Below are 9,783 nucleotides of genomic sequence, written 5' to 3' on the forward strand. Positions count from 1 at the left end.
GTGGATTATTGCTTTGATTATTTTATTATATTATGCTTGTAAGATTAACGCAAAGGTTTTTAAGTTAGTTTGGTTTTATTAAGGGCCTACAATGGTTCGAAGTTGTAGGTTGACTTCGTTTTACTTTGTTTGACTTTACTTTCGTTTGGTTAAATTTTAAAGTTGAATTGTTTTTAAAAATAGTCTTCCGCTGTGTGTCTTTGATAGTTGCCTTAACCGTTTTCACGGTGGCGGTAATGTCTTAGACCTTCCTATTTTGAGTTTTAAAAAGAGCAAAACAGGTATTTCAAAGGAAAGAAATTTATAGGGTGTTACATGAAACTATTGGAAGAGCAAAAAAGTGTTGGTTTAAAATTTAATTAATGGTTAGCGGTTAACCAGCATCTGTATCGTTAAGTTGACGGTACGGTTACAGTTTGTGTTTTTTAGTAACCGCTCTAACAGTTAATCGTAACGTTTAGGCTTAACGGCACGGTTAACCTAATGTGAGTAGCCCTAATACAAAGTGCTCTAAGGGCCTGTTTAGATTTACTGAAGTGAGCTGAATTAAATTGAAATGAACTAAACTGAACTGAGCTGTTTATGAGAGAAGAAAATTAGGAAGAATTGAACTGATTGGAGCTTAACTGAACTGAAATGAAATTAAATAGAAGAGTAATTTCAGTTCAGTTCAGTTCCTAATTTCCTTCTCTCATAACAGTTCAATTCAGTAAATCAGAACAACCCAATCTTCTCTTCACTTTCTTTTTCCAAATATCTTCGTTTTCCGGTTAGTAAAGTGATCGTATCCGTACAGTATATATTCATATACGGACTTACGGAGTACATTAGAAAATCCATAAAAAGCGCAGTTTCCAGAGAACCCAAACATTTCCCAGTTTTGATCTTTCTCTCTCTAATCAAACAGTGTTTGTCTCTTTCATCACTCAATCATCCTCTCTCTTTCCCTCTTTACTTTCAAACCTAAAATTCAATTCAATTCAATTCAAACCCTAATTTAATTTCCCAATCAAACCCCCAATAACTATAATCCCTAAGATTTTGGAGGGAAAAATGGCATCATCTAAGTTGATGCCTTCTACCTCCAATTCTACAAATTCGGATCTCAATTCTCATCATCATCATCACCATAATCATCACCATTTTCATCGAAATCGTTCTTCTTCGCCTTCTCAAATGATCCCTGATTTTTCCAATTCCGATCTTCAACACCGGATTAATGAAGATTATGCTCCTGATCATCCGCCGGAATCGGCGTTGCTTGATGCCGAGATTACGTTGATTGATGCGGCGGGTGCGATTTCGGCGATTGGTTCTACTGCGGAGGAGGCGGAGGTGGTAGGGCAGCAACAAGGGAGTGAGCGGAAGACGGTGGAGGAGGTTTGGAGAGATATTGTGTCTGGGAAAAACGAGAGGAAGGAGTGTAAGGTTGAGGCAGTGGATGAGATGATGACTTTGGAGGATTTTCTGGCGAAAGCCGGGGCCGGGATGGAGGAAGAAGAGGTTTCGGCCGTGGCGGGGGCGGGGGAGATGGAGGAGGAGGATGTTAAAATTGGGGTTTCTGAGGAGATGAAGATGGGTAGTGGTGGGTTGTTTGATTTTGATCATTCGTTGGTTCAGAGTTCTTATTTGCCGGTGCAGCAGCTGGGGCCGATGCCGGTTTCGATAGGTGGTGTGATGGCGTATGGGAATGGTGGTGGTGTTGGTGTTGGAGGAGGTGGGTTGGAGGTGATGGGAGGGGTGAGAGGAAAGAGAAGAGGTGGGCCAATAATGGAACCTTTGGATAAGGCTGCTCAACAGAGGCAAAGGAGGATGATCAAGAATAGGGAGTCTGCTGCCAGGTCTAGGGAGCGCAAGCAGGTATAATTTTCTATATTATTGGTAATTTTTTTTCTCTATATTTTTGATGAAATTGAGAATTAATTGAAGGATTAATTGAATATACTTGTATATCTTTGAATTATGGAAGTGGGTATGTACTATATAAAAATCTAAACTATATTTGGGTGACAAATATGCATGGTATGTTAGACCAATAAATTTATGCCCGTAATGTATCATGAGAATTTCTACTTAGGTGGGTAGAGTGTTAATCTATTTCATGGTATGCTTTGGTACCGGAATGAGTATGGGATTACAATTCTCGATACGTGATTTTTTTGTATTAGTTCGAAAAAGGGATCCATTGTTTTAGATTGTTGTCCGCGGGGATTTAGGAAATTAGGTAACATTGGCTATTCTAAGTATGTAGTGTAGAGATAAAGAGTGTGAGTTGATTCTTTTGTTATTGCCATGTAGGCTTATCAAGTTGAATTGGAATCATTGGCTATGAAGTTGGAGGAGGAGAATGAACAACTATTGAGAGAAAAGGTAGGATCTTGAAATTAAACTTTTGTTGCTTGACATTTTACGTTTGTACTGATTCTCGTTCAAGGTGCCATGGTTTTTTTTTAAATTAAACCTTAAGTTGCTTAGCCATTCAGTAGTTAATCTAGACTCTAGAGATATTCTTTTATGACTTTTTGTATGCGTTGTTATATACCTGTAACGGTTATTTTTAGTATCTTAATTTTATGGTTCCTTTGTCCGTGAAAGGAGGATTTGGTATGATTTGGTTGGTTGCTGGTTAGGTATCACTTGGTACTAGAAAGGTGGGCTGTGTCAAATGTAGTTTCTGATGCTTAGTATCTAATGTAGTTTGTGATTCTCAGTATCTAATGTAGTTTGTGATACACTAAATTTTTAAGGACATATCTAAGTATCAGGCTCTGTACTTATATTCCAAAAGTTGTGGTTTGTCCTCCACTAGCTGTCAAATGTTTTCATAAAATATCAGTAAATGATTATCTCTATCTTATAATAATAGGCGACATTTGAACTTGGTAAATGGTAATGCTGATGATGAGTTAACATTTCTAAATTTATTTTAAGAAGCATGTGAGTGAGATTTTCATTTTGTAATTTATATATTATTTATTATGATATAGAGATAAAATCATCTGACCTTTTGAAAAAATGTAGCTTGCAAGTATTAGATGGAGTAGCAATATTTTAGCATGTGAGAAATCTGAAAGAAGTGGTCTGAATTGGAAATTATGGTGAGAGAGTGACATAACAAGTTGTCCACCTTTGTTAGTTCTTATATGATCATGTGGGATCTTTTTTAGTGAACTGGTGCTCTGTTCACCTTTTGGAACTATTACTTTCTTTTCTTTTCTTTCCTTTTTTTTTAAAGCTCTACTGGAAGTCGGATTAAATACATCTCATTGCAAAATATTACGAAGTAGATTTTTGCCTGTTGATTATTTTTGTTTCCTTTTGAAAGCTCTACTGGAAGTTGCGTTGAATATATCTCATTACTGACTATTACGAAGTAGATTTTTGCCTGTCCATTATATTTGAAAGCTCTACTTAGAAGTTGAATTGAATATATTTCATTGCAGAATATTACGAAGTAGATTTTTTCTTGTCAATAATATTCAATATAAATTGATAATTAGTTGGCTTTGAATTTCATCCATGATTTCAGTCCATAACAGTTTGATAATAGGCCTTCTTAAGTCAACCTAATCAACAATGTACTATGATAGTGGCATTTGAGTTATTCTAGCTTTGATTTTGTATTGGCCTGAGCCTCTTTTATGCCTAAAAGCATTTTAAACTGCTTAGAATTGATAAAAGACAACAATCTCCCCCCCCCCCCCCCCCCCCCCCCCACACACACAAAGAATATGACTCCTATTTTTGACGTACTTCACGATTGTATAGTATACAGGTCTTTGCATATCTTTGTTATATGTTTGCCATTTAGTACAGGAATTGGTATTACCTTATTAAGCACCCCTGCTTCCTTTTCCCTCCAAAGATTCTGGGTTGGCTTTTATTGATGTTTCTTGTCAAATTACCCAAGAACTTGACATTGATACTCTCTCTGTTCTGTTTTTGCTCTTCCCACTTTCTTATTTCACCTTTTCAAGTTTTACCCACTTTTGTAAGAAAATTATGTTTCTTTTTGCCCTCCCTTGGTCCATTCATGGGATATAACTAAACCATTTAACAATGCCTCGGTCTTTCAGTCTGAAATAATTGTTTTACCCCACACGGGTGGTACCTCTCTCTCATTCTTCTTGGTCTTTGTATCGATAGTAAGTGGGTGAAAAAAAATTAGAGGTAGTTTGTTAGAAATAGCCTTCAATGTTCTCAGGTGCTTGCATATGATGCATTAGTGCATTACTTTATAAAGTAATTTTGCTTCCCTTTTTTTTTTTTTTTTTTTAACTATTTATATCTTGTCTATCTACACAAAAACCATTTATATATTGTGAACTAACATTTATCATTTTTAGTTGCATGATTTCAGTTTCCTAGTAGGTGTGCTGTAATTCATGGATCTCCATATGATGTATGTCAAGGTTGTCAACATGATCCAAACCAAAATCCTGGCAATCATCCCTGGGTTGTTATCTTTTGTACTAATTATCTAAGACTGTACCTGACTACCTGTATGCCCTATGGTTTATGGGCTTGTGTTTAGAAATTTCTGCCTTGTTACTCCCTCCGTTCCAATTCACTTGCTATGTTTTTCTATTTGGGGTATCCCTATTTACGTACTCCATTTCCATTTAAAATAATTATTTCTCTCAAAAAAAAAAAATTCACTTGGGTCTCCCACTCACCTACCTATTTTTTTTATCTCTACTTTTCATGTGCGTAAAATCCTGTGCAAATGGCCATGGAGCTAGTAAATTGGGATGGGGGGAGTAATATCTTTTCTTGAAGTGGAAGAAAGTGTAAATTGCATCATGCTCTTTTAAGCTTGTCATGTGATTATATCTCGGGGCCGGGGGGTGGTGAGGACAGAGGGTTGCTTCATCCCTATCTTCTATAATAAATGACAGCAATTGATACCTATCTTTGTCTCCATATCATGCTCTTCTGCTTGCTACACTTTTTTGAAATTAGAGAAAAAAAATCTTTCAATATCACCCAAAAACTTGATCAACATAATATACTCCCTCCATCCCATTTTAGTTTTGACTAAATTTTATTGCACACATGCTTTCTCAGTTAAAATTGCTCTTATGAACTTTCTCTCCAACCCCACACTTTCTCCTACTTAGGCTAGATTTTCTTTCTTCAATCCCACACTTAGTTACTCTTGCTATCCACTTTTCTTAATTTTGTGCCAAAGGCAAGTGTAACGAATATTGTGCAGGCAAAGAGAGTGTGTATTATTGGAATGGACATTGTAGGATTTTTATTTTTATTTTTATTTATTTATTTATTTATTGGGTAGAATGTGGATTAGGAACCTTTTAGATCTTCACAATTTTAAGAAAATTAACAGCATCCTGATGCAGACTAAGATTGTAATATTGACTTTTGGGATGGATGAAGTATTGAAATATCTTTTTTTGAATCTAATGATGGTTTTTTTTTTTTTTTTTTATCGTCATGCAGGCAGAGCGGAAAAATGAAAGGTTGAAGCAGGTAATTATTCTAATGTAATATTTTTAATATGAATGAAAATCTAATCTGTTTGATGAAATTTGCCTGAGATATGTGTCATTTTACTGTTATTGCAAGATCTAAAGCAAGTGCTACAATCATATATTTTTATTATTATTTTTTAATGATGACTAATGCTGTAAAATTTGAAAGTCTGGTATTTGAACATTGAAAATTGTAACAGATTTAAAATAAAGACTTTTTGGATGATTATAGTTACCTGGGTAGTTGAATAGTCTATCTATTTGTTTAGGATAGTAGATCAGGTGATTTGAGATTTTTTTGTTAGCTATAGATTTGAGAGTCAATTTTTTGTGCTTAGCAATCTGGTTGGTAACTATTGAATGTAGATCTTTATAGATCTTTATGAAATTAGTTTTTGTCTGTTCACTTTTGGGAAGTGCACCAGTTATATATGAAAATAGTATTTACAATGAAGAAGCTGTTAAGAGTACCAAAACCTTTCCTGTTTTGCATCAATTTTATTGATTAGCCAGATATGCAGCAATTCCCTTTTTGCAATGTACTCAGTAAGCAATTACTTGAGTGTTAGCTAGCTGATGACTCACTGAATAATTTTGTGGTTCAGACTGTTGATTATTAGATCTATTGTTGATTAATGGTTGGAATAAATGTCTAGAAAGGCATCTATAAATTTGGCAACTTGTTAGGCAATTGAGTAGCAATATAGATTGGAGAGTGGGTGATGATATTTAAACGACTGTAGCTTCAATCAATATTTGACAATAATTACTGGCCCTTCTGTTTTTGGATGAGTGGGTCTTTTAGGACTTGAATTGAATGATGATGCAATAGTGAACCGATGGAATACCAAGGCTCATGTTGTATAAGATTTATTAGTCAGGACTTTTAAATTAATTTATTTGGAAGTGAAGATTTACCTGTAAATAGTTTTTTTTTTTCCTTTTTCGGATGTGTGTTTTGGGGAGAGGGAGGTGGTTTAAACTGTGGATTGTTGGATGAACTAGTTGTTTTTCAGATACTTTGCACAAGTGGAAGACTTGATCTTCAAGAAATAGTATACTGAGTGACCTTAAAAGGAAAAGGGTAAAAAAATAAAAACAGAAATCTAAATACTACCTTCGTTAACAGTTATTTGCAACAAAGGGGGTAGCACGGAGTCCTAGGCAAAAGTTTTAAAACAAGATTATTGAAATATAAGGGCATTTACTTAAGCACTAATCCAATTAAAAAAACCACAAATAATCAGAACCACTAAACCACCAAACCCAGCACCGAAAACCACCACCACGGAACCCACCAAAAACCACCACCACCACCGAACCCACCAAGATCCACCACCACCACCACCACCGAACCCACCAAGATCCACCACCACCACCACCACCGAACCCGCCAAAAACCACCACCACCACCGAACCCACCTAAAACCACTACCACCCACCCAACCCATCGACATCGACATCACCAGAACCCACCGGAAACCACCAAAATGCGCCAAAAAAACACTAACCCACCAAAACCCAGCGAAAACAACCAAAACTCACCAAAAACAACCACGAAAGCCCCTAATAATGCCAATTAAACCACCATCACCAGGAATTGAATTAATTCCAATTATACCGTCACCACGAAACCGAACACCACGCCGCCCACTATCCTACGAAACCCAACATTACGTCACCTACCACCCTTGGAAATCAACCACCACAAAACCTTGACCCCAGACCCACGACCACCGTCACGTAGATCCGCCCACAAAACCTAGACCACCTTCCACGAAGCTCGTGCCACCCACAATCACCACACCCACGAAACCCATGGGAGACCACCTCCTGATATCGACAGAAGATGGGAAGATGAAGGAGGAGTGAGAATTTGATGATGAAGGAGGAGAGAGAAATTTGATGAATAAGATGAATGTTGAGATTTGATTTTTTTTTTTAAAAGATTTGATTTTTTTTTTCTAAGATTAGATGATTAAGTTGGGGTTATAAACTTATAATAGAGTATGGTTAGTGAAAATGATTAAGGGAGTAAGTTGGTTAAGTGAGGGCGGTTTAGTCATTTCATACAAAAAAACTTACTAAAAGAGGAAAAAAAAACATTTGTTGCAAATAATAGGTAGCATCCGTTTATGGCAAATGTTGCAAATAACTGTTAACGGAGGTAGTATGTTGGTTGGCCATACGACCATAGCGTACTTGCTTGTGTTCACTGAGCTCCCTCTTTAGCTGTTTGCAAGTGTTTTTCTTTCGGTTTCAACCTTACTCTTGTTTGGCATGTACATCTTAAGGAATATGTACCTTAAGTGTCCAAACAAAAGCAACATTGGATTGTTACTGTTTAGACTATTTGATTAAAAAAAAAATTAAGAATTTTAAGGTTCTTTTCTACAAGAAACCATAGTTCTTTTTCTAGGATGAGTCTAGGTTGGTCATTATTGAGATGCCTACCTCTTGTATTTTATTGCTGTATTCTGCCTTGGGAGTTACCTGATCAATGCAAACTTCTTGATCATTTGCAAGTTTGATGTATCACCACCTCGACTCCTATCTCCTTGTGATGTAATCCATGCATTCTTCCATCTTGCTTGAGTCATTTTAAGTGGAAGAAACCTCTAGTAGTGGTTTTGTTTATGGATAAGCTGATTTCAACCGTCATTGTAATCATAATTTGAGCATACTTTTAAATAGCTCTTATGTATCATGAATGTACATTAATCTCCTATTGCTTTTACTATGACGTTGGTCATTTTTTATTCCTTTTTGTGTCTTTTTCGGTTAGTGAGGAGAGGTGACCCATCTTCTGTGTTGTTTTTCCTTCCCTATACTAGCTCATAAGCATACTGTAAAAACTCTTGTTGCTCTGCTCATTGTACTGTTAAATTTCTTTGAACTACTAGATTATTTTAGGGTGTCCAAGTCTATCTACATGCAGAGGTGAAAGTGGGCAGTAGGAAGCGTTTATCACTTACTCCATATTAATCACTTGTGTAATTTAAGACACTGTTTTCTGATACCTGACTTAAATCTCCTCTGCAGCTCATGGAAAAAGTAGTCCCAGTTGTGGAGAAAAAAAGGCCACCACGTGTTTTGAGGAGAGTTCGTTCAATGCAGTGGTAGTCCCTTGGAATGAATGTTGTACTTCGTATTTGATTGGCGAGCAATCTCATCAATGAAGTCTTGTTTGTGAGTGAGAGCATATCTTACATCAATTGCGATGCACTGCTATTCTTGACATGTGGATGGATAGAAAATCCCACTGGAATACAAGTCATTGCTTGTAGATGCACAAGTTTGCTTAGCTAGATGCTCTCTCAATACAAGCGCCCCTGGTTCATGTGCAAGGGGAAACATCTAACCTGACTGTTAGTATTAGTAACTTCTAATAGAATATAAATCAGCAAATATAATTTCGTTTGTGGTTGGCTGCTCTTAGCTGAATCATCTTAGTGTAGTTAGTAAAAGCATCTGTAAATTTTGGGTGGTTATTATGTGCAGAAGATTCCAATTATCTGAAATTCACGAGTTTCCAAACATCAGCAATAAGATTCATGTTGTGTTCAATTGGAAATCATAAAATACCATTATTACGAAGATAGGTTGATGCCTTGATGGTTTGCGACTGCATTTGGGACTTGATGATCCGCAAATACGGAGATTGAAGACCACAATGGCTGGATATGGTCTTTAAGAAGGTTAAAGTTGATCATCAACATATTGAAAGCAGTTCTTTATATCGGAAGCAGTTCCTTATAATTCTCACATACCACAGTAGCGACGATGATATAGGGTAGCAAACTAGCAATAGTTGCCGAGTTCAATTTGTGAGAAGGAATACAGGAATTTTTGGTTACAGTTTATAATAAAGGTAAATGAAGCTCCTAATTCTTCTAAAGTACATTAAACTATACATCATACTTTATAACAATAATTAGAAATTGATTTAGCATAATCACGGAGACTTGGGTTAAATACTTAAATGGTCAGGTATTGAGCAGTATTCCTGTACAAGATGACTAATTTAAAAATAATTTTCATGACTATATATGTTTTAATGTTTCGTATATCGTGAAAAAAATACTTTGTATAATCAAAGTATATAGTAATAGTCAAACTGTTGTGATCATTAAAATACAGAGGTTATGAGAAATAGCGGGTAAAAATGTAAAATGAAAGGGGTAAAAACCAAGTAAGGACACAATTGTAATTCTTCGGATGGTTGGATGTAAATGTACTTTTTCTGTTTCAAAATAAATGCTCAATTTGATTGTTTGCATTATTTACATGA

At 36.0% G+C, this 9,783-nt stretch overlaps 1 protein-coding gene across 1 annotated transcript; it reads left to right on the forward strand.

The window, feature by feature from the left end:
- Positions 1-846: 846 nt before the first annotated feature.
- LOC145586420 (G-box-binding factor 4-like) lies at positions 847-9,331 on the forward strand. The gene is made up of 4 exons (XM_081643259.1): positions 847-1,860; positions 2,299-2,370; positions 5,461-5,490; positions 8,535-9,331. Exons 1-4 carry the CDS (start codon positions 1,054-1,056, stop codon positions 8,613-8,615), a joined length of 990 nt encoding a protein of 329 aa, XP_081499385.1. The 5' UTR covers positions 847-1,053; the 3' UTR covers positions 8,616-9,331.
- Positions 9,332-9,783: the final 452 nt, after the last annotated feature.

The sequence above is a fragment of the Chenopodium album genome, chromosome 16, assembly GCF_948465745.1.
Source record: "Chenopodium album chromosome 16, dcCheAlbu1.1, whole genome shotgun sequence".
Classification (NCBI taxonomy): Eukaryota; Viridiplantae; Streptophyta; class Magnoliopsida; order Caryophyllales; family Amaranthaceae; genus Chenopodium; species Chenopodium album.